Genomic DNA, 26,072 nt, shown 5'->3' on the forward strand with positions numbered 1-26,072 from the left:
GTACCATGTTATCTTAATGGAAGTAGGTCTCCAAAACAGAGAGGAGAGATTATCTTAATACTTCCTGAACATTTCAGCCTTAAAGAATATATGTCTTCCTTTGTAGCCACGAAAAATAGATCTGAGAGAGATTTATTTTGTTATAACCAGTTTGGACAGATGCTTTTTCCTTGTAAGATTCCTGTAAAATAACAACTTTATCCAGAGACAAAAGTACAAAAACCATCTGAATTGCAGATAATTGTACTTTTAAAAAGAACGCTGTGATATTTTAGTTCAAGTCACTAGGTTCACATCAGTATGGCAGTGAAAAGTATAGGCTTTCTGAGGTCGTGGAACTCTTTTCCACACAATCTGAAGCAAGAGAGACAGCATAGTACCATCATCCACCTCTTACAGTCTCTCAGGAGCAGGACATTTACAGTGACCAGCTGACACCTTGGTGGTTAGTTACCCCCATCAGAGCGTATCTTTGCTGTCGCTGCAGACAGAGACAGCAGAGAGCACAGATTAAACATCTCTCACAAGCTTTGTCAGCACGGGCTCGTTCCTGAGCCTCTCCTTGGCCATTCGGTTTCAAGATTTCCCTTTCCCACTGGTCTAGAAGAAGCTACTTCTCAAGACAAGGGAGGTGGCACAACATAATCAAGAGGTGTTAAGACTAGTATCATACTGTTACTTTCTGTATGTTTTCCAGCACTTCAGTGAGATAAAAAGTGCTATTATGCCAATATACATAAATTCAAAATGATCTTTCACGTAGAACTTAAGCTTAATTCTAAAAAAAATACCCAAACCAAAACCAGCACCTTTACTACTTAGAAATATCAAATTACATGGAGTATCACATTTTTAACTGAAAAAAAAAAAAAGGAATCAGCTTGTAAAATCAGCATTACCAATACATACATATATTTTGGTATCACTTACTGACAGAGATGACAAGTCTGACCAAAATTTAAAAGTGAAGCAAACCAGATTAGAATGGGTTGTATGGCAGGAAGTAAAATGATAAAAAGCTCAATCCGACTAGAGACACAACCCTTTAAAAATACAGAACTCTTGACTCAGTATTAGCCTCTATCAAGCTAAACACGTTCCCAGTCATTTAATACCCCTATGTACATAACCGACCTTTCTAAAATCAATGCAAGCATCTTCACATTTCAGAAACTGGGTCATTTGTTGTGTGTAGATAAAAAGCCAGGCTTTACATTTAAGTCATCGTTACCCGAGCAAGTGAGCTTACGTGAATGTTTTATACCTATTACTGTTCTGCTTCAAGTTTTAGCATAGCAGCACTGCTGGAGACTGAGACTGAAGCAAGTTATTATTCTGAAAAGTTAGACTAGGTCCTTCCGTAGGGAAAGGTCAAGAAGCGTTGTTTCCTGTAGTCCAAATTAGCCTTGTTCGATCCTGCACAGTGTTCTCCACCGGTCTTTTAACATGACACTAGTTCGGTTGTTGAAGTTGCCATGGACCAAAATTTTAGCCCAGTTACCCACACCAAACTCCCTTACTCCTGATTTCAGTGCCAAGTCTTCTTTGTAAGTCCATCGCTAGGGGAAGAACAGAGAAAAATGCTAAACATATGAACAGAGAAAGGTATTAATATAATGGCTTCATTAAAAGCATGCTTTCCAAAATTGTACTTTATTAGCTAATTGAGCCAAGACAAACCTTGATTGATCCTAGCATGCATCACAAAAGAGAAAGCATTTTGTGACACATTAACCTAGGGTGTGAGAATCAAGACACCATTTACCAACAACAGAGTTTCAGTGTGCTTAGAAAAAAAAAAATCCCAATATTTAAAATGCTCATAGAAGCAAAATGTTACATATTGCATTCGAAAGTGAGATCAGCCATATCCTCGGGTAACAGCTATGCGTCTGTTTCTGGCCATTTGTTGAGACTACTACTTAAGTCTTGCTGTCATGACCTACAAGCTTTTTAATCTTTAGGGCATGACATTTTTCTCACAAAAGGAGAGAAAATTACTTGCAGTTATACATCTGTAAGCAACGCCTTCCAATGAAGTTCTCCAGCATACTTGTGCTTCCTTAGTTGCATCTTGTTACAAATATCTCAATAGAAACAATTTGAAGGCTACACAATGAGTGAAAAAAAATGGAATTTTTTTTAAAAATCAAAGATTTGATTTTTAAAAACTTACCTTTACAATAAAGTGTGAGAAGAACTAAGCATTAACTTTCTTTTCTGGTAGGTTTATAGAAATATGCATACATATAACTAAAATTTACAGATCCTATATATACTACCATTCCTATTTTTAACCACTGCATTTCTACTATAAATGTATTATATATAGTAATTTTTTCACTCTGGAATAGCAAATAGCAACTTATTCTACTAGAATCTGATCCTCCATGATCAACACACCTCTTTGGCAAACTGAACTGCACACCATCTATGCAAATACAGGACAAGATCGCCAGCTGAAACAATTGTGTAGGAAACTGTTTCTTAAAGACGCCAATTCCTATTTCAAAGTGCAGTTTGGTAGCATGCTCTTCCTAAATGTATTCCCCAAAATCTGAAATGTAAAGACTTAACTTTGAGGAAAAAAAAAGTAAACTTAAAAATGTTAATGAGATTGAGATGTGCAGAGAATTGCATTGTGTAGCTGTTCCATTTAATTTATCTGTGTTCAATTCTGCTTCTTGCACTGGAGAGATCCTGCTGCTTCTGATGGGCTCATGGAATGTAGTCAGTTATGAAAGGAGACAAATGGTCAATTTTCACTGGTCTCATGCTGGCATTTCTGTGAGTACTGGAAGATCCCATATTAAATACCATTAGTTACTGGACTTCTACAAAATCTGCGTGTGTTTATGTGCATGTCATGAGCAAATGACTGCTGAAAGTCCAACCGAGAAGTTATCTTATTTCTGAATTTACCCATTGCCTGTGTTTCACTTACTTTGGAGTTGTTCTGAAACAGCAAAAAAGTCGGTGGTTTTGTTCATAATAGCACTATGAAATATACATACACAGGTGATCAAAAGCACTGCAATTACTTATGTTTGGTGTGCAAATGCAAAATAATGTCTCATAGGTCTTTGCAGGCCTCAGTAGTTAAGAAGCATTTGCAGCTAATGGTCTTGCCAGTTAGAACAGTTTAACTGAATATTTGTGAACTATTTGTAAAACAATGTACTGTCTAGAGCCTCCTTGTCTTATGAATTTTATTCACTGTTGTTAAGTACCATATGCTGCTTATCTGGCACAGGTTTGGTGAAAAACAGGCTGTACAAGTTACAGGAGCTCTGCAGCTGCCCCAGCTGGGCAGAGTTTACATCAGCAGATGCTTTGGCTCTGCTGCTCCCTGTCCATTCCTACAACCCAAGAGCCCTTGTATGGTTCATCACTTTTCCTTTGAGTCTGTAGTTATTGTCTGGCTGGAAGGTCAGTGTGGCAGCAGTGACTGCAAGCTAACTTCCAGAAAGCACAGACCACCCTCAGCCTTCCCTTTGTCTCCAGGAACAAGTGAGAATTTCAGCTTTTGCCCAAAAGGGAGACATCTTGCAAGTGTACACTGGAAACTGACTGGAACAGAGTGCCCATGGGATGAATGTGTGAGTGCTTGTGTTTGGTGCATCCAGCTGCACCAGCCAACAAGTAAAGGACCTGTGAAGGGGGTGCAAGGGCCATGATGCAGGCAGGGGTACCAGGTTGTGCCCATACTTGGGTGACTGTGAACCTAGGGAGACGTGTGCCACCACTTATACCTCTACCAGGCAGGGGAAGGGACTTAACTGCTTTGGTTTACGTCCTACATGGGCACCATGTGTGGGTGCTATTGAGGGCAGCACCATGTCCCTGGCAGTCTGTGTGATCAGCTGTGCCAGTGTCCTCTTTGTGTGTGGCCTGTGTCTGTGTGTTTCTGGGACTTGTGCTCAGTTTCACTACTAGATGAACTTGCAAACAGGAAAGAGGCAGCCACATTCCCCAGCTTGAGCAGGGTAACACAAACCTTGTGGTGCTGTCATTAGATAAATGCTTGTGTGCAAGGGGTAGCTGGGAAAGACAATCCAGGGTCAGCCAGTATGATTGTCAGTGACACAGGAGGTCCATGTGTCCAAGGATGCCTAGATAAATCCCTCATTTACAGGGATATATATATATATATTTCCTTCACCCCCATTCCCCTCTCCTAATGACCTGAAACCCATCTGGGGATCCTTAAAAGATTCTGCCCTTAAGACCAACAACAATTCAGGCACTGGGGATAGGTCAGGTGACAATATCGAGCACAAATTGTGCTCATGGTTCCCCGCTTCCCTTGATTTTGAACTGCTAAAAGTAGCAGGGGTGCATCTCTGGGAAGGAAGGATGTTAGATAACATTCAGCCCGATCAAAATCATATTCTGGTTCTTCTGCAACAAGAGAAAATTTGGCATCTACACAAAGTGTAAGCTGAGGTATGCGAACATCAAACTTCATATCTGAAATCTGGACTTATTCCAGCTTAATGCAACTATCAGTGCCTCTTTGAGAAACTATGATCACTGATAAACCTCACTACACAGTGAAAGAATTGAGTGCTAGTAGTGCAGCTGCATTTCTAAATAGTCAGAAACCTAAAACTTCTCTGCAGTTGTCAACCCTTTATCAAAAATACTGCATTTTTCCAATACGTCCTGTTCCACAGATCTTTTGCAACAATTAGTGATTTTTTTTTTTTTTTTTAACTATTACTCACAAAATGTTAGGGATTAGAAGGGACCTCAAAAGATCATCTAGTCCAACCCCCCTGCTGGAGCAGGAACACTTAGATGAGGTTACACAGGAATGTGTTCAGGTGGGATTAAATGTCTCCAGAGAAGGAGACTCCACAACACCCCTGGGCAGCCTGTTCCAGTGCTCTGTTACCCTCACTGAGAAGAAGTTTCTTCTCAAATTTAAGTGGAACCTCCTGTGTTCCAGTTTAAACCCATTACCCCTTGTCCCATTATTGGTTATCACCAAGAAGAGCCTGGCTCCATCCTCCTGACACTCAGCCTTTATATATTTGTAAAAATTAATAAATTCACCCCTCAGTTTCCTCTTCTCCAAGCTAAAGAGACCCAGCTCCCTCAGCCTTTCCTCATAAGGGAGATGCTCCACTCCCTTAATCATCTTTGTTGCCCTGCGCTGGACCCTCTCCAGCAGTTCCCTGTCCTTCTTGAACTGAGGGGCCCACAACTGGACACAATATTCCAGGTGTGGTCTCACCAGGGCAGAGTAGAGGGGAAGGAGAACCTCTCTGGACCTACTAACCACCCCCCTTCTAATACACCCCAGGATGCGCCATTGGCCTTCCCGGCCACAAGGGCACAGTGCTGGCTCATGGTCATCCTCCTGTCCACCAGGACCCCCAGGTCCCTTTCCCCTAAGCTGCTCTCTAATAGGTCATTTCCCAACTTATACTGGAAGCTGGGGTTGTTCCTACCCAGATGCAATACTCTACACTTTCCCTTGTTACATTTCATTAATTTTTTCCCCTTATTAAGAAGCCAGAGATTCCGTTGGAACCATCTAGTTCACCTCATTTCAGAGTATGCCAGAAAACTTTCCTAAATAAAAATCTTTATTCAAGTAACACAGTTATGCTTGACCTACAGCACCAGATAATTCAAATCCTTCCCGCAGAGACAATCACAACCCTTGTTACTTGTTGTAATGATTAATTACATTTGCTGTTAAAATGGTTGTGTTTTTTTCCTTGTTTTTCTTCTAATTGCTTATACTGAGCTTTTAAAAAAACAGATTTATTCAGTTTAACAAGTAAGTGAGGAGCCTGCCTTACAGGCAAACCAGAGACTGACTTATTTTCTTTTCACTGAAAAACAAGCAGTACAGAGCAGTGATGCAGACTCCAGCACTGCACTGCTACAGGCTGCAAGGACTGGTTGAGAGAGTGGACATAATGCCGTGCTATGCTTGAGCCAACGCAATCACAACACCCAGTCCAGAGCAATGTGACATTTGGCTAGCTCAGAACGATGGCAGAGCAAGCCTCATTTTGCCAGACAGACTGTGCAGACAGCCCCTCACATATCTAATTATCTTGTTATTCCTTGAGTCAGTTCTGCTCTAGTAACCCATCTTCCTTTGATTGTGCATGTTGGGACCCTGCTGATATTTTTTCTTTTTCCTCCTCCAAGTTTAAATATATGGGGTTTTTTTTTTCCCCATAGAAGTCTGACTGAAGTTCTGAAAACACAGATTTTCAGACACGTTCTTTAACTTAAACTGTCAGTCAGATTTTATACAACTCACAGGACTTGCCATACACATATATAGGATATAAAGTTGGGCACAAATAGCTGCCTAAATTCTGTGTCACTTGTAACCCCTAATTCAGGACTGAGAAAAATAAAGTATACTTTCTTTCAATAGGATTACAGATTGTTGCATGCAGCTAACTGAAAACACAGCAGTGAAAGGCTGAAAACAGGCACTGAACCATTGCAATGAAATGCCATTTACAAAACAAGAGCAAACAATGCCAACATTGAAAGAGAGACTACATGGAAAAGGAAGTTCTAGAAGTCAACAGCTTTGACATTCATTGCATTCTTTCATGCATGGAGACAATTTTATAACTCAGATTATTAAGCAGAGGAGCAGATCTATTGTTTAAAAGGCCAATATCATTGCTTTCTATACAAGATTTATGAGAGATCTCACTGGCAAGGAGTATGGCATAAATATCAGACAGACAGCAAATGCCTACTTAGTGTTTCAAGAAACATTCTGAATATTAATTTCTCTCAAGTTTTTGTAAAATTTTCAATGTGTTCTTCACTACTATCAGATGCAGTTTTCTATACATTCAGTCTTTACATTTCAATTAAGGTTAAATTATAATAACAGAATAAAGCACATCTATTTTCTTCTAGTGAGATCTGCCCTAGACCTGGATAGAGTGCTTGTAGCTGACCCCTGACTACCTCAACACAGTAAGTGAATATAAAGCTGTCATAAGCTTTGTGTCAGTTGTGCTCCAATTAGTTTAAATCTTGATGTTGAAAACAAGATTGATGGAAGTGTGCATGCTTACTGGCAACTGACTGACAAGGTACCTATCCAAGTATATGGAATAAAAGTAGTTTATTATGTTTTTGGAGGCAACAAGCAAATCCAGTAAACATGGATTTTTTTTTTTTTTTTGGGTCTTATTTTAGGGTACTGATCGTATTTGCAATTATAAGAAAGCTCTCAGAGTTATCATTCCTGATACTTGTGAGAAAATGAAAAACTGTTTATATGTAGTGGGGAGCTTAACTTCCAAGGATAGATGAGCTCTCAAACAATTTGAGGACAGCACGTAACTGAAAATTTGACCAGTGATTCAACTTCAGTAAAAATGTTTAAGGAACTAAGAGTAAGTACAACTCTCCTCAAGGCCAGGCTGAAAAAACATAAGCAGGTTTGCCCTTCCTTGCTATATGAGAAATCAAGTGTCAAAATGAACACCAGAAAAGTGAAACAGCTCACACCAAAACAGATGTATGTTGGTAACTTGTACTGTTATCTAAACAATTTGCTTCCTAAGAGATATTTTCCAGTGGAATTCAACAACAGAAATGCATTTAATATTAAAATTATAAACACTTCTGAATGGAATTATCGTAACTGGAGAAGTGTGGCCGTGTGCAAAAAATCAGTTTGTAACAGTTCACTCCAACATCGAATCAACTTCAAATTGCCTTCTATTAAGGCGCACACTTCTGTACTTCCCATCAATTGGGAATGCTAGCATTAATGAACATAGCAGAATTATCTTCAAGTAATTCAATGAAGTAGGCTTACTCATGGAAAGAATGCAAAGGAATATTTGAAATTTAGCATTATAAAAAGACCCTATTTATTTGGGAAACTATTCTAGTTTTTATAAATAAATAAATATATGTTTTCACCTCACACGAAGAGAGTACTGAATTATAAAATTGCTAAATCATTAACCTTCTAAGAGGGAAAACAAAACATCTTGGTGTTTGCCCAAAACTCCCATGGGCAAATGGCATCCTGAATTCTTTGATCCAAACAGGGGAATGATTTTTTTTTCACATCTTTTTAAAAGACTAAGCTTTAGTAACAGTGTATTTCAACAAATTAAAGGCTCATAAGCATTAGCAAAAAAATATTTAAGACTGCACAAAAAAGTATTTTTTCTATTTTAAAGACAGAAATTAGAACCTGAAAAACAGTTTCAGGAGCTGTAGCACAGCTTGAATAATGCGAGAAACTTAAATTCTGGCATTTTGGAGATAGAGTTAAATGAAATTAGCAAAAAAATGCTATGCAGTGCAGATTTATTTTATCTTCATTTAGACAGAAAATGGGTACACACCTGTCTTCTTCGGCCACAAGCCAAAGCATCTCCATGTTCTTCCACATTTTGCAAGTTGTGCAGACCTAGAAGACAGTTAATATACATCCAGAGCAATGAGGACTCAGCATTAAGGCAGCAGCTTTGCATTCAACCATTTACATGAGAGAAGAATGTAAACTATTTTGATATGCTTTGACAGACTGGGAAAATTGCAGTGTCTGTTTATATATAAATATACTTTTATATACGTATAGACATGAATCTCACCTTAGTCCAAGGACTGAACAGTCTGTTCAAAAAAGTCACTATATTTTCTATGCAGTAGACCTCACAGAAGACTTGTATTTTAAACAATTACATAAAAATTGACACAGGATAATTAGGCTTTTTTCAATTTTGGTAAAAATATTTTTTACTATTCACTCTGCTCTGATTTTACATAGTAAAAATGGGAACTAACCATCAATCAGAGCAGGTTCCCTCATTACCACAGAACATGCGTGAGGTTCTAACTGTGGCAAGCATCCAGAGCATCTTATGAGTTTCTCCTTCCAAGTACAATGTGGCCACATGCAGAAGCTACTACATCATCTCTTTGGGGTAAGAGTGTGCTAATGGTTTTCCGAACGTACTTATAAATATATCATTCCATGCTGTAAGCTTTTAAAAAGTAATATTAGGAAGACTCATGAACATTCTAAGTTTTTTAGTTCCTTCCCAAAGTTATCTATATCAGAGGCCTGGAAGAGACAAGTTGCACTACTCCACTGACAGCTTGCTTTTGCACAGAGTACCGTAAATCCCAGTAAAGCAAACCAGAAATATTACATGACTTCACAAAATGAGTTGCCAGAGAACCTTCAGCCATTTAATAGCTTCCTAAATGTGGCAACCACCAAATCTGTATTTGTGCAGAAACTACAAACAACAATTGAGTGGGTTTTTTTCCACCACAATCAATTTTCTGTTAATCCAATCACATCGGATGGCAGTTATCAAACTGCCAACCCATTTATTGCAGTGGTGTGCAGGGGAAGAAAATGTTTGACATGACAGTTACATGAAAGTGTAAAAATAAGCTAATACTCACTCTGAAGAACCCTGTTTGCTCTGCATTTCCATCCTAAATGAGGCCTGTAGGGAACACAGAATTGAAGTAAAAATACACATAACTTCATGAAGTATCTATGACAAAGAGTAACAAAAAAATATTTTACCTTACTGTGGTATTTTTTAGGTCTCCAGGTGACTGATTCGTAATACTCTGTTGCTCTTTCATTGGCCTTTAAAAGAAAACCCAAAAAATCATCTTGTAGGCAGCAACTTGCCATTTATGTGATTCAACAATATTTAAATGAAAGAAAATTCCAAGATTTCTCTATAGAAACAGTGGCACATAAACACTAACTGCTTCAATCCATTAACCCTCTTAATCTTGCCTCCCTATACCTGCAGGAGTATATGAGACATTACACTGAAGACATCAAGCATTTTATGCACCTTCTACACAATCTAGGAATTGTTTCCATAGGTTTTTTGATCAAGTGTTTCATCATACCTCTGATTTGACTGTGTTAGGTGCTGTCCTTCTAAAAATCATCTTATGGCTTGCCTTCCTGTATACTGTCTGCATCAGTCAATTTCCTTAACTAAATGACGTCAAATATTCCAACTACAAATCCACAGAAATACAAGCTCTATCCCAACTAAAGACCATAATTTATTTTTCATGAAAATCACGTGATGATAAACCTAGAATATTAGTATTTTTCAAAATAAAGACAGAGGAGCAGGGGAAGAACTGGGCTTCAAGTTCCCCCAGCATTTTAGAAAAGTATGTAATTGTCTTGAGGGTTCACATTGCCAGAATCCTGAAGTAACATAACTTTCCCATCACACTAGTATCACTAAGAGAATCTTGTGTTTAGCTGTAAGGAAAAAGTAATTGACTGATTTATTTTCCTTATCCTCTTTCTTCTCCAGATATACTATAGCTTGAAATTAAGAGGGCAGGACTAAATGGAGCTCAATCAAGCATAAAGAAAAAGAAAAAAAGTGAAGTGTTTTTATTTTTTATACAAGACTGACAGCTGTTTAAACTGAAAAATGTGCATCTTCAAGAAGTACTTAATGCCAAGCTATTTGATGTAAATGCCAAAAGTTACAACCACAGAGAAGCCCAAACTTAAACAGAGAATGTGCTTATAGTTGATTTTCTATTGGACAGTAGTTTGGAATTTAATGTCCTTCCTTCTACCTATTCTTAGTTCTACAAGTTTCAAGTTACTGTCCAAGCAATATAATGCTTAATACAAACCTTTGTTTTGTTTTTAAATTACTTTCATTGTTTTCGTTGACATTCACAGTTTCGTTTTGCAGTGCTATTGCTCCCAGTCCTTTAGATTCTACCTGTTTGGCAGCTGCCTGTGAGAAATGGAAACAATACTTTAAAATTAAAGCCAGCAAGCCAGCTAGTACCTAGACAGCAGTTTACACTAAGATTAACATATGCACTATCTACAAGGACTAATAGTGCTTATTTCACAGACCCTTCGGAGGTATTACCCTTAAAATCAGTAGATTCTAAAAAACTGTAGTCTGTTGAGATCCATTAAGATCTTTATCAGCCAATAACTCAAGAGAAATTTTAGTCATAGCCACAAGTGATATTTACATGGACATACAGAAATACAATGAATACTTGCATGAGAAAATGAACATACAGATGTGTAAAATACTTTGCAGAGACTAAGACTGCAAATACTATCAAAGTACATCAGTGTCTGTTTTTATAACTACATCAGTAACTGAAAACTGATAGGCTTCACCAGTTCATCTAGTTTTGTAGTGCATGAGAGAATCAAGCATACCTATGTCACTTTCAAAAGACACATCTAATCTGACTTCAGGCTTGTAATGTAACCTTTCCTGTACTAGCAAAATAATTTTCTAACTTTCTGCCTAAGCTTTTAGGCACAAACTAAGATTATTTCTCCCCCATTCCCAAGAGGAGAAAGATATAGTTAATTACTCTTTACAGAATATCCAGAGAATCTTAAGATTGTACTTTTCCCTAGATTCCTCCCACTTACTTGGTATAATACATAACACCTCCAAAAAACCCCAAAAAAACCCACAAAACCCTGAGTTGACACGAGGTCATTCTTGCCACTTTGCTATCAACTTTCTTATCTAGCATCTTAAGCTATACTAGAAAAAAAAAAATCTGGTTCATGCACCATTATTACTAAGCAGAGCCAACTATCTTCCATCCAACACTATCCATACATCCCAGAAGGTGATCTGTTTTGTAACACTCAAATATCAAAATGATTCAAAGTTAACAGATTCACTATAGGCTTCACTTTTCTGCTTAGCCAGTTGCTCTCAATTTTCACCTAGTTCTTCTTTCATGGCTTGCTTTTGCCTCCTGTTAATTTTCTGTCCATTTTTTCCATCCAATTTTCAGTCTTCCTGAAATCTTAACCAGTCCTTCACAATAGCTTGCAGAATCTCTCAACATTTTTTGGAGTCAGATAACATTAAAACCAAAATTATCTATTTCATTCAGTCGTACATGAAAATACTGGGAAGTATTCTGGTTACAGAAAAATTATGAACTATTCAATCAACGCTTTCTTGGTATAGGTCCTTTTTCCTTGTAATGCATTATCTGCAGACTGTTCTTAAGGCAGCTAACCTATAAGTTAATTGAAGGACAAGAACTTCGCCAACAGTAAGAGCTGCAATCTTGCAGATTCTAAGCTCAACAATAACCTAGAAAAAGTAGCCTACAAAACAGTCTAGCAGTGCAGGCCACCTTATGGTGAATGAAAAGCTGGACATGAGCTGGTAATGTGTGCCCACAGCCCAGAAAGCCAATCATATTTTGGGCTGTATCCAAAGGAGAGTGGCCAGCAGGTCAAGGGAGGTGATTCTGCCCCTCTGCTCTGGTGAGACCCCACCTAGAGTTCTGCACCCAGCTCTGCAGTTCTCAGCACAGCAAAGACATGGACCTGTTGGGGACGTTCCAAAGGAGAGCCACAAAAATGATCAGAGCGCTGGAGCACCTGTGCTGTGAGGAAAGGCTGAGAGAGTCAGGGTTGTTCAGCTCATAGAAGGCTCTGGGGAGGCCTTATTGAAGCCTTTCTGTACTATGGGGTCTATGAAAAAGCTGTAGACCAACCTTTTAGCAGGACTTGCTGCAATAGGAAAATGGGTAATGGTCTTAAACTAAGAGAGGGTAGATTTATACTAGATGTAAGGAAGACATTTTTTTTATAATGAGGGTGGTGAAACACTGGCCCAGGTTGTCCAGAGAGGTGGTAGATGCCCCATCCCTGCAGACATTCCAGGCCAGGCTGGATGAGGCTCTGAGCAACCTGATCTAGTTGAAGATGTCCCTGCTCATTGCAGGGGGGTTGGACTAAGTGACCTTTGAAGGTCCCTTCCAACCCAAACTATTCAATGATTCTATGATTATACTTCTATATATGGTACCAGAAGAAAGAGAGATGAACAGTTCAAGCTAGAGTGTTTTTCTGTAGAGAATGCAGGGTACACTGCTGGGAAATGGTCATGTGTATTACACAGCAGAAGTGGGAACTCTTCACAACACTGTCTCCCCTGTGTCTCTGAGTAACGCAGTCCAAAAATCAGGATTTTAGAAATAAGACTTGCAACATTGGTGCAGGCAGTAGGATGGGTAGTGGGTATGCAACACAGCCATGGTATGCTAGTATGGAGTTCCAGGCCTCTGACATCTCCAAGCCTTCATCTCCTCCTAGACTCAAAGGAATAGCCTTAAAAAATAAACTTGAAAATCGACAACCAAGTGAAGCCATTAAAAGGTATTCCTTGGAGTATACTTCAACTGCATTTAATAAGTTCTCTAGTCTCTCTTTCTGGTAAGAAAATGAAAAGCCCAGAGGAACTTTAGGTTTGTTTACTTAAAATTTTCTTATTATTACCTTTAGATGTTTGTGCTTCTGTAATTGAGAAATTCAATATTCTTTTACAGGAAGTAAACATAAGAGAAATTCTTTACAATCCTCCAGAAGACAAACTGCAGGAGGAATGTTGTTCTTGCCAATTCTAAAATCACTTTTGAGCCAGATCATTTGTAAGGAGCTTCTTTATTTACACGAAAACAGCAATAACAGTTTTCTATCTCCTAACTCTTCTGATGTTCCTAAAGCTTTCAGTTAACATGTCTTAATCTTTTAGTTTTAGTATGAGAAGTCATACAGACAAACAAACAAAATAATGTAACTATATATTTAATGTTTATTTTTTAAGGAACCTCAGATAAGAACTGCTTCTCTTAAACATACCATAATGACAGATCTCATTTCACTTATGCTTCTTTTCCTAACTATTTTTCTATTTAAAACAGTTGTGCAAAAAACATTCACAGAATATATCTTAGAGGAGTCTTATTTCTAGTAACTTTCTCCTAAACATATACTCAATCATTTTTTAATTAACAAGAATCCAAAGAAAGATTAAGCTTTCTTTTCATCCAATACAATATCTGAATACTGTCTAAACAACTCCCTTGAAAGTATAAATATTTAATCTTCTTAAATATCTATTTGAGATAAGTTTTGAAAATAGTTTTGGCATACCTGTATTAAGAAGTTAGTTTCATTTTCTTTCATGAAAGGTCCAATGTAAGACTTGATTTTACTTATCAAAAGATTGTAACTGAAGCTTTGGAGAAGGGGAACATATGGGTCCTTGCTCTTAATTATGGTTGCCAGCTTCATCCTTAAAGACTAAGAAAAGCACAGCTTTATACAACACAATAATAGATCATGCAGTAAAATGGGCATCTATGCTAAACAGGACACACACAACATGATGATTATGTTGTTTTATGAATATGCCTAAACAACTTCATGCTACAATTTGAAAAGGCTCTCAAGTTAAGTAGGCATAATACCAGGAGTTAACCGCTTACTGAGCACATAAAGTGTAACTTTCTGGAGAGCCTCATTCTCATTCCTTTATGAATAACACTAAAAGCAAAGTTGTCAACAGAGCAAAAACATGCAGAAAATGCCACTCATTACTGGCTTCTCTTTTCTCACTTCCTGCCTCAAAAAGACTGCCATTGAAAGTGGGTTACAGTGTTCAAGAAAAACACTATTTTGTACAGTAGTATAAAGGACACATGGATATGATAATCACATTTTCATGTTTTATCTACCAAAAACTCTGAATCTTACAGAAACCAATATATTCAAGAATTAACTTCTGCGTACAGACTGCATTCTTATTTATGAATTTGAATACTATTACCACAGCCTACACTTTCCAAACAGCTGAATCCTCCAAATGAAAAGTGAATCTGAAGATTAAGTTATACACATGCTACTATTTACATAGAACACATGTCCTAATTTACCAGAGGAAGATAGAGGCAGCATTTTTTGCCTTTTTTTCTTTTTACCTGCACTCCTCCTTTTGCTCTTTTCTCCACCCCAGCAAATTCAGATGTGTGCACTAGCTATTATTTTAAAGACGTATGTAGATTCAGACAACATCAAACCAGGAGGTGGCCTGATCTACATATGTCATCTTTTTCAGAGGCATAATAACATACACTCTGTACTACAGATGCAAATGAGCTTTCCTTCCTTGTGATGCTTTGGTACATAGAACACTAATCGACAGAGACAAGTAGAGTGCACTGCAATTGTTCAGAAAAAGTCAGCAGATTGATTATTAGGGAGTTACTATGTCTCTGCCAGCATGTCTATACTGCCTTTACTCTGAGAAAACAGCAATTGCAAATTCCCAGAATCTGTAGTGACACCTCACTCATGTGAAGTGGCAAAGGGGATGAAGTTCAGACTAATGCTGCTCACAGTGAAGAACAACTGCTGCTCAAAGCATTTTGCTCCCCCAAATCACCCCTTATTTCTATTATATCAATCCCCTAGCCACAAATTTAGTTTCGTATTTACAAATGCCACAGGTGTGTGACTGCATAGGCAGTAATTAGGACAAAGCTACGCAGGTAGCATATGTTAGCTTTGGAAACCCATTCCACTCTCTGAAAATGAGAGAGCTTAATGTAAATTAGTTAAGCAAGTTATTACCTTATCTGATTCAGAGTCTGTAAACAGCCTTTCAAGAACTTCAGCAGCCTCCTTGAAATAGCCACTTTCCATATAGACTGCTACAATCTACAACAAATATAATTACAAGATATCCTGAAATATATTTCACCTGACATTCAGAAAAAAGAGTAAGGTCACACTTTGACAGTTTCGTAAGACTTCAGAAATCCAGAGGATTATATATTTGAGGGTTACAAACAATTATCTTGTTATAACAGTTAGTTCTGAAGTAATATTAAGCCTCATGTATAAAGGCTTAAAACCTCTCCATTTGGCATTTAAAAGGCCTCTCCTAAAAGACTTTCCCAGTTCCAGTAGCTGTCAACATGTTTTTACATGTGTCTCTTTGAAAGCAAAACTCCTCAGATACAAAGAGTTATTTTTAAGCAAAAAAACCACAAAAATCTACTCATATTTTAAGGCTCAAGATATTAGTGTTTTGAAATTGATCTCTCAATTGCTCTAATTTTTTTTTTTTTTCCAGATTGGCAGTTTTTGAAACAATTTTGAACTGGGACAAACAGGAACCAATTTAGATAGGAAAAGGCCCCCTGCACAGATCTATTTACTCTGTACTTGAAAATACAACAAAGTTAGAAAATTCAGTTCAGCTAGATAATAGCTGAAGCTTTTTGTAAAAGGAGCCCTGTTTTAGCAGAACGAATAGCTAGCATCCTGAAGCATTTTAAATAAATCACACAGACCTGAATTTGAATCAACCGACGAATATCTTCATGAAGCTTTTCCAGTTTAATTTCTTCCCTTTCAAGTAAAGTCCAGAAAGACAGAGCAGATTCCAAAGGTGAAATTCTTTGATCCTTTTCAAAATGGCATTCTTCAGGGAAAAAAAGTATTTAAGAAACTTAAATGATAAATGTAAATATATTATACTTTTTATACACAATAAAGTAACATGTACTTATACATAATTTCAATTCCTTTTTTCTCAAATTACTTTAAATATCTCTCTTTAGGTGTGTTTAAGGGACCCGAAGTAACTGCCTTCTTTTCAGAGAGATTGATTCCTCCTGCCCTTGCTAATAACATTACTGTTGCATTTTTAAGGGAGATTATATGTCTGCTAATTATTGCTCACTTAAAATTCTACTTGCAATAGTGCTAAGTTTAGCATCAAGTATTTGGGCTGGCATTAATAACACTCTTGAATTAAGCTGGGCATCAGATATCAAAACATTTGCTATTGCTACTGTTAATTTCGTAACATATATATATATTTTTTTTCCTCCTGAGTCTCCCTGTATTTGCACATCCTAACTTTTGTTATATTTGAAAGGGTTAAACCGAGATGAAAATTAAAACAGCTTTACACAGAAGCATCACTGAAAAAGCAGAAGCAACCCTTGTGTCATTGTACTGTTGTGCCAACACCAAGGTTTATGCAGACTCCCAGCAAGTAAGATCAGTGACCAGTTCTGGCAGAAATCCAGCACAGCCAAATAACCATCCCCTCAACACTCTAGACACAGTTTCCCAGTCTGGTCATTGCACATCTGCACAAGTGAGTGCACCAACATAACAGATGCAGTAGGAGATGGCAGGTGCACAAAGCTGCTTTTTTTCCATGGCACTGCCAGCTTAGCTCAAGATGTTAACTTAACTACAGCCTCACTTTTTATTTCATTTTATATGACATCATAGCAGAATCTCTCTCAGTATCTCCTTATTCCCCACAGTAAATATTTTTCAGACAGAAGGTAAACAATTTAAGCAACACTGAAAAAATAAAAAATATTTTATACACTTCTTTTCCCTTCCATGCTGACACTGGCAAGACTGCTTTTGAAGTCCTTAGATACCAATGAGTTTTATCAAGCAATGAAAACTTGCAGCAGAAAAGCCTTCCATAAACTTGAGCATGGAAGCAAAATCAGGTTGGCTAAACCAGTAAGTTGTGAGTACAGCCATGCAGGAGACACAGTAGTGAATTAGAGTCCCAAGGACCTGCTGCTTTCTGAAAGTCTTACAGCCGTCTGTAGGAAACAAGAGCAGCCATCCTTTTCATCCATATCCTTATTCCTACTGTCTGTCCTACTTTAACCTAGAGTTACATGTGCAGAAAGAAATGTACATTCTGTACTTTAAAATTGCAAATATTGCTCACCAAGAGCTTGTCAATCTTTTCCAGTGTATTTCTTTTGTCAATGCCACTCTCACAAAAGAGACCAATAATTTAAAAAGCATAAAGTCATTCAAACTCAAAGCAGCTAATTCAGTCAGCACAGAACACTGGTCCTGCATACAGCTCAGTCACACGTGGAATACAGACAGTCAAAAACACAGACTTCGGTCATTTAATATATATATAATGCACGATGTTGATATATATATATATATAAAATGCATTAAAGGCTATACAAAAGTATACCCAATACACCTCTCTGCAAGTTCATGCAAATCTATTTAAACAACAAATGAAAAAAAAAAGATAATATTACCAAGGTTTTTTCCTTCTGCAATTCTTATCAAAAGGTGACAGAGATACACTGTTTTTTTCTGATGTGTAGGTATTTTGGAGAGGCCACTAGTAAGAGCTGGAAAAGAAAAGTTAAGTCAGTCTTGCTCCAGCACTGCCACAGTGTGGCTAGAAGTATACCAGACACTGTGTTATTAGACTTTAATAATGTATTAAATTTCTAACTCATTAACTAAGTGTGCTTAATCAGTTTCTTAATCTCCTTCCATGTTGCAATAACTTAAATCATACTTAAGTATTTGACCAGAAAAACCTACCCCTCTTGCAGTTCACAACAGAAACCCAGAAGTGGTAAAATGCAACACAGGGTTATATTCATCAACGTAGAAGATGACAGTATCTTATATAAATAATTGAAGTTTTGTTTTTCTCAGTAGCTTACTACAAAAGAAAACTGTCTGCTCCAGAGAACATTTCTGTGGAATGCCCACAAAACATGAGCCATATGCAGACTGGTAACACTTACATGTTGCTATAGCAACCGACAGACTAAAAGCAGTAAAAGCTACAAGGAGAGATTAGTCAGAAATTTAAATCTACAAGGGAAATCCTCCTCACAAGGTTGGAAGGTCATGAGGATTATTGCATATTTTAGAATGGGAGCCATCATGAGATTATTTCTATCATGCTTGTTACTGTGAACTTCATATTTTAATGTGCGAGATAAAGTAATTTGTCTTCACAGCAAAATGAAAACTGAAGAACGTGTCAAGTGACTTGTCTGAGCTGCAGACTGAATACCAGAGTTCAGGGAGTGTTTATGTACACATTTCAGTGTCAGCCTCACAAAAGTCAGGATTCTGGAGCATGGGACTCCCAAGCTTTGCAATGACACAACTACAGCACATAACATTGTTTTATTTGAAAGTGCTCAGCCTACTTGCTTATTAGTATATGATTGTCTCCCATGAACAATGGATAAGCATGAAATTGCAAATCAATTAAATAGCACCAAATGATTACCTAAGCTAACATCAAGCAGGATATTATCATTTGGACTTGGAACAACACATTCACAACCGCTTCAGTGAGGGCAGGTGATACAAGAGCTATTAATTCCTACAGGCAAAACAGCAAGTAAAAAAAGAACATTGCTTAGAACAGCAGTAAAGTGCCACTCGTTTTAATCACAAATTCATGTATCTTCCACAGCAGACAATAAAGTTCAATTTCAGAGAGTTTTGATGAATTTAATGATAGAGATAAGCACCATCATCATGCCCTGAAGATGGAGCCAGAGCTTGGAAGTAGGTAGAATAGTGTAGCTGAATGATTAAGCAGAACAAAACAGGTCATCTTGCACAAGTAGTTTGAGATCTTTCAGCTTTCTCTGTTATTTTAAGGTGCTCCTACATTAGTGCTTTAATTCAGAGGAGGGGTGCATTTTTAAAGCAAACTTCCTGAGCTTGGTTTGTACAATGCAACAGTCTTGAGTACACAAGTTTAATTTCTTTAGAGTTATTCCAAAAGAAAAAGAAACCTTGAAATGTTTACTGTGTGAACACCAGGTCGTTTGCAGCAATTACAAGTAATGCAGACAAACAGAAAGAGACATAGACTTAGTCTTCTCTAGACTGTTCTTGCTTAGTTTCTCTGTTAATTCATTTGTTAATAGTACCCTCAAACATTAATTGCTCTCCTCCCTATAGCCACTCAAATGTAATTCTCGTCTTAGCCTTTCATTAGAAACTTTAGAAATCCAGTTCAGGTATATAGATCATAACATCCTGTCAAGGCAAGATAAGGTAGGCAAGGCACGTAAACTTGCGATGTTGTTCTTAAGTCCTTAATCTCAGGTAACCAGTTATTTCTACTTGGCAATGTACTGAGCTATACAGTAATATTAATTATGCCCTAATAAAATAGCCCATCTTGCTCTCTTAGTCTTCCTACCCTCTGCACTTGCTTCAGTTTGAATTGACCTTGTTAACAGCCACTTATTACTTCGTTAGGGTCTCACTTTGACACATGCAAGAGTAATAATTTTTTATTTCTATGAAAAAAAAAACCACAACCACTTTTCTAATGCAATCTTATGACTGTGCTTAGCTTTCTTCCAGAGACTTTTTATACTTTTGATTTTGTAATCTTCTAGCACCAATATGCCCAAGTCTTTCCTCTGTTGCAGAACAGATCAGGAACAAATTACAAACTTGCTAGTAGTTCCCAGTTTCGAGCAACCTTGCATTCTGTACAATTTGATTAATTGTTTCTACTAATGCAGCCCTCAAAAGGCTGGCTGTTCTTCTCAGGAGATATTCCAATCTGCTTCTGTGCTGACAGTGTCTCTGCTTCCCAACTATGTCTTGATGAAATTTCAGTATGATTTTCTCAATGAAACACAGTCCCAAAGCCAAACACAGAGAAGCACCATTAATTATTTAATCTAGCAGCCCCCTGCTCAATGTACTTCATTATATTAGCTTTGGATTTCCTACCTCTTACAATTTCTCATATCGATCTCCTTGCTAATCATTCTACATGCCATTGTACTATGTTCTTTGCATAAGTTTAAACATGTCATACAAACATATTTACTTGACTCAAGAACACACACACAAAAACACAACCAACCAAAAAACCCAAACAACCCTAACCTGGCATCTTCAGGAAAAATTACTTTTAACAGAAATACCATCACAAATCCATCTACTTTATCTGAGATATAGACATTTACTTCTACCTGTTAATTGCTCTCACTATTAAGTATTTTTCATTTAAAATATGTTTTTTCCATTCAAAATCCAGTCAGCAGACTTCATTCCACCTTTGCTAGACTATAGTTCTAGTCTTCTACCATAACCCTGAATATAAACTCAAGGAACTCGGCATATTAAGTAATTCTACTCTGATTTTTTTTATCATATTCGCGTATCTTCACTAAATCCTCTTCAACTTTTCAGTAGCGTTGAACGTTCAGCATCTGAGGCCTCAGTTTCAATAACTGCTGATGGTATATATGCAACCATGTTGTACATTCAAGCATCGTAGATTCAAGATGATAGATTAACACCAATGCTCGTGTTCATCTAACCATCTAAAAGTTCTCACCCCAAACCCCAGTTAACTATTGTTTTATTGTAACTGTTCAGTTAGCCTCCCTCCCTGGTCTCGTTTAATTAAGAAAACAGCACAAAGCTTTGATTACCTTAACGATACTCCAGCAGAGCTGCCATCGCATGCTAAACTCAAAAAACAGTGGATTTAAAAATAAATAAATAAAAAAATCGGCCTGCAATGTTTAACTTCTACCACGTGCAAACGTTCCTAATACTGTTAAATCATCTCACCACACAACCCTCTATCACTCTAAGAATCTTCTGAAGCCCCTGAAGTCACTGAAAACCCCCTCAGCACCAGTCACCACGACCATTAAAAGGCTAAACGCAAGTATAAAACGTGCTTCGACGGAACAAGAAATAAGTGCGGGGGCACTTTCAGTGTGCTAAAATCAGCGTGCCCGAGAACGCTGCGCCTGGCACTTGGCAGAGACACCCGCCCCCAGAGCGGCCGCAGCCGCCCCGGCCTCAGACCCTGAGCAGCGCCGCCGCCCTCACCCAGCGCCACGTCCCTCCAGCGCCGCAGCTGCGCCGCGCAGCCCTCTCCGAAGTGCCGGCACAGGCAGGAGCAGGCGAACTCCAGCATCCAGTCCGCGGCCACGGCCTCCACCGCAGCCAGCGGAACAGAGAGGGACGATCCGCCCCCAGCCGCCACTCCCGCCGAACTCTCGGCCATCTTCAACCCGCGCGCCAACGGCTACCGGCCCCGCCCCCGCCAACGGTCCAGTTCGCGCTCCCCCCGGCCCCTCCCCTTCCAGCGCGACAGCCATTCAGCGCGGCCGCTTCCTCCCGGCCCCGGCTGCCGTCACCTCCGCCGGGGGCGGGGCCGCGCTCGTCAGTGCTCTGAGGGGGGAGAGGCGTGGCCCGGGACGGGCGTGGCCGTGACGTCATGCAGGGCGGGTGGCGGTGTCGTGCCCGTGTCCCGGGGCAGCGTGTCCCGAACTGCCTCGTCCGCCTGTGGGACCCCTTCTGCAGGGCACCTCCGTCACCTCCAGCTGAGGAAACGCTGTCAAGCGGCCGCATATATGTGTATATATGTGTATATATCTGTATATATCTGTATATATCTGTATATATCTGTATGTATATATCTGTATATATCTGTATATATCTATATATATCTATGCACATCTGGAATATTGTGTCCAGCTCTGGGCCCCTCAGTTCCAGAAGGACAGGGAACTGCTGGAGAGAGTCCAGCACAGGGTAACAAAGATGATTAAGGGAATGGAGCATCTGCCTTATGAGGAAAGGCTGGGGGAGCTGGGTCTCTTCAGCTTGGAGGAGACTGAGAGGTGACCTTATTAATATTTACAAATATGTAAAGGGTGAGTGTCACGAGGATGGAGCCAGGCTCTTCTCGGTGACAACGAATGGTAGGACAAGGGGTAGTGGGTTCAAACTGGAACCAGGAGGTTCCACTTAAATTTGAGAAGAAACTTCTTCTCAGTGAGGGTGACAGAGCACTGGAACAGGCTGCCCAGGGATGTTGTGGAGTCTCCTTCTCTGGAGACATTCAAAACCTGCCTGGACATGTTCCTGTGTAACCTCATCTAGGTGTTCCTGCTCTGGCAGGGACATTGGACTAGATGATCTTTTGAGGTCCCTTCCAACACCTAACATTCTGTGATTCTGTGATATATGTGTATATATGTGTATATATGTATAGGTGTGTCATTTGCATAAGCTCGGTGTGCACGTGCCTGCTGGCAACACATCATTTGCTTGCATTTGAACTGAGCACTAACGTCACATAGATGCATTTTCTACAGTTATTTTCAGGAAAGGAAGGGTATAGATATACGACATATGTATCTTCAACTTGAATGTTTTTTTATTGTTCTTTGTTTGTTTGTTTGTTTTAGATGGGCCTGACAGAATTCCTTGCCAGAATGCAGAGGTTCCTGAGCCAATGTGACAGTTTGGTCAAAGTTTGTAAACTGCAACGCTCTTAGATCAAGTACTTTTAATTTTGTTTTGTTTTGTTTTTAATTGGAAAATCCACTGAGAACCACTGGCACTTCTTACTACTGTTTGCCCCACTAATTGATATTTTGCACTGTTGCCACAAATGCAGTGTTTTGGAACACATTCTAGCACCAAAGCAGTTTTAGAGTCCTCTCCAAACGTTCTCCATTGTTTTTTTTTTTTCCACAAATAGTACAAAAATGCAGCAGTTTCCTTGTTCTGAAGGCCTTCCTTTTAGATCCCTGTGTAAATCTGTCTTACGTATTTTAATCTTAACCAGAATCTAGCATCCGATTAAAAATATTTTTCAGAGAAGCTAGTGAGGTAGAAAAAAGAAGTTGTGCACTGAAACCGCCAAGGTCTCTTTCACTTATTGAAGCTTTTGTGGTGTTAGTCCAGTTTATCCCCTTAGCTGTCTTTTCTGCCAGAAAATCACACTTTCAAAGCCGCTGAGCTTTTTCAGGCGTGTTGTACTACAGTGTGTTGTTGCATGACAAAGCTGCTGCTCAGCTCACAAACTAATTTCTCCTGAGTGTTACAGCATAGGTTCTTTTTTTTTAATACTACTAGCAGTGTTGAGCTATGAGACCAATTGAACCCGTAGACTTTAACAGGAGACAAATTAAAATCCTCACAATCATGAAACATACATTTAGTTGTAATAGTGGTTATATAGTATTATATGCAGTTACTTCAGAACAAAGGTGAAGAGGTAGTTTAATACTCTCGATACACATTTAATCAGCCAATATGCTGCCCTACTGTAATATATAATACCTTATTAAATTAGTTCAATGGTAATAGTTATGCAATATAGAATGATGGAGAAATCAAAGTAACAGAGCCTCAAAAGTTCTGTTAAAAGAATATTACTGAAGTTATTAATTGTAAATAGAAATAAAGGATCAGACCCGAGTTCTGATAGAATAGTGTCAAAAGCAACAGATGGTGGAAAATTGCATCTGTCTAGAAATTACTGACAGTAACTTTCCATTCGGTGAAGGATTTTATTTATGAGTATGCCAAGATTATGCAAGTGTAATTTCATATAGGCATTTCACAGATTTATGGGTATTGTTCCTGAGCCAGTCATACAGAAGCAATTAGATGTACATTTTTGAGAGGAGGAAAATACAGTGGGTGCGGTTGGTCTGCAATAGAAAATAGTTACAGGTCTGCAACTGTGTTCTGTCTTTCCTTGACCCTCTGGGCGTACGTCTACTGTGGTTTCAAAGGGTTTGGGCTTCGCGTGCAAAAACCTCAAGGCTGAACCAGTGACTCCCCTGTCTACAGTCACAGGCCACATGGGTGCTGCGGAATTCCCACCGTGAGTTCCAAACCCAGCATTTCTGTATGAGAGCCTGTTTGGAAGGTCTGGAGGTTTGTCCCTTAGTGGCTGGATACTGGTGCTTCCAAGAGGACACATTCCTTATGGAACCGTCATATGCTTAATTAAATAGAGGAAGTGTGAGAGAAAATGAGTGGTATTTCCTAAGAGACCTGATCAAGAGCAGGGTATTATTCAACATGTATGTTCCCATTTTGCCTTTCCTAACTTAGATTACTTGATCCACTATTACAGAATTCTCCTGGTTTCTTTGTAAAGAAATGCATTTTATGGAAAAAAAAAGAAATGGGAATTTAAAAATAAATGAAAGGCTAGATTTCTCCTGTTGAGAGTGCTATTAGTACTTGTAAGATATTTGGATGATTTCTGAAGCTTAAGCTATAGATCTTCTCATTGTATGCTTTAAATACTAGACATCTTAATGACTCATTAAGCTAATATGTGTATGAAAGAATAAAGGTTGTATTATTCTCAGTTAATGTAATGCAGTTTTAGAGGCAAACGTATTATAGTATTCAATATAATGAACTCAGCAGGGTCTCCTCCCCTTTGCTGTGATTAATTCACCCACAGAAAATGATTTGATAGGTATTTTATTGTGCCCCAGATGAAGCACTACGTTAGAGACTCAAATAGAGTTAAAGACAATGTATAATAAGTGACTGCTTTATCACCAGCCATGTCTGCTGGCATATTCGCATCACTGAGTGCCAAACCAATGTTCTATCACAGTGCCTGAGACTCCCCTTAGCAAGAAGAATTGTGACTTGGCACTTGTAGCACCAACCATAGTCTGTCTTGCTACCAGAAGCAAATACTTCTCATGTTTTGACTTTACTAGATGTCTTTAATTTTAACCAGGGACATGCTCTTATGGCCCATAGCCCAAACTCGTGATGAAGTTACATGGAATTCTACTTGGTTAAGATCAAGACATTGAAATCAATTAAACAAATCCACGCTTCAGTGTATTTAAGTGATCTTTATGGATTACATTTTATGTAAACAAAGATGATCGATTGATAAAGGTATGCAGAATGAATTCCTGAGTTACTGGCCAGATAGTGATAGTGGCTGACATTTGGCACAATTTTCTTTGGAATGATCCCCGAGATACACAATTTCAGCTTAGATAACTATATTTCCACGAAATGATTGTTAGAGGCCTCTTGGAAACTTTGCTCATTTAGAAGTAATAACTTATTTATGTGTTTATTTATATTGCTTGGTGTGCCAGGCACAAGGAACTAACAGCTTTGAAACAGTTCCCAGTGTGAAAATAAGGTATTGGAATGATGATTCTCTGGCTCTACTGATTAGCTGAATGTGGTATGTGTTTAGCATACTGAGAGAAAGAGAATGGCCTTGCAACAACTTTAATATTGTGAAAATAGTAAAAAGAGAAATACTTACCTGTATATCTATAAAAGTGACAGAGAAGATGAGCTGTAGTTAATATCAGAAAATCTGAGATTCAGTTGAGTGGGTGAAACTGAATCTGGTGTTGTTATCAACCCAAGCTTTCAAATGAAAGGAGGATCATTTACTGTTGTTTAAAATTTAAAAGTGGGAGGTTGGTAGACTTCATTAGATTTCTAAGACTGTTTTAAATAGCTGTTGTGACAGGCAATGCCTCTGAACATATGCATGAATGTAGTTTGCCGTGATCAGACATATCACAATGAATGTCAAATTAATTTGCAACATTAATACATTCCTAGAATTACAATT

The 26,072-nt window shown here is 38.5% G+C and overlaps 1 protein-coding gene across 1 annotated transcript; it reads right to left on the reverse strand.

Moving 5' to 3' along the window:
• Positions 1–1,400: 1,400 nt before the first annotated feature.
• Positions 1,401–21,701, reverse strand: TERF1 (telomeric repeat binding factor 1; the record flags this gene model as incomplete). The annotated part of the gene is made up of 10 exons (XM_080364124.1): positions 1,401–1,559; positions 8,364–8,428; positions 9,436–9,479; positions 9,563–9,628; positions 10,663–10,769; positions 13,973–14,122; positions 15,452–15,538; positions 16,177–16,307; positions 17,929–18,024; positions 21,524–21,701. The coding sequence occupies 10 exons, from the start codon at positions 21,699–21,701 to the stop codon at positions 1,401–1,403; spliced, it is 1,083 nt and encodes a 360-aa protein (XP_080220250.1).
• Positions 21,702–26,072: the final 4,371 nt, after the last annotated feature.

This window comes from Nesoenas mayeri (genome assembly GCF_963082525.1).
Source record: "Nesoenas mayeri genome assembly, chromosome: 2".
Taxonomy (NCBI): Eukaryota; Metazoa; Chordata; class Aves; order Columbiformes; family Columbidae; genus Nesoenas; species Nesoenas mayeri.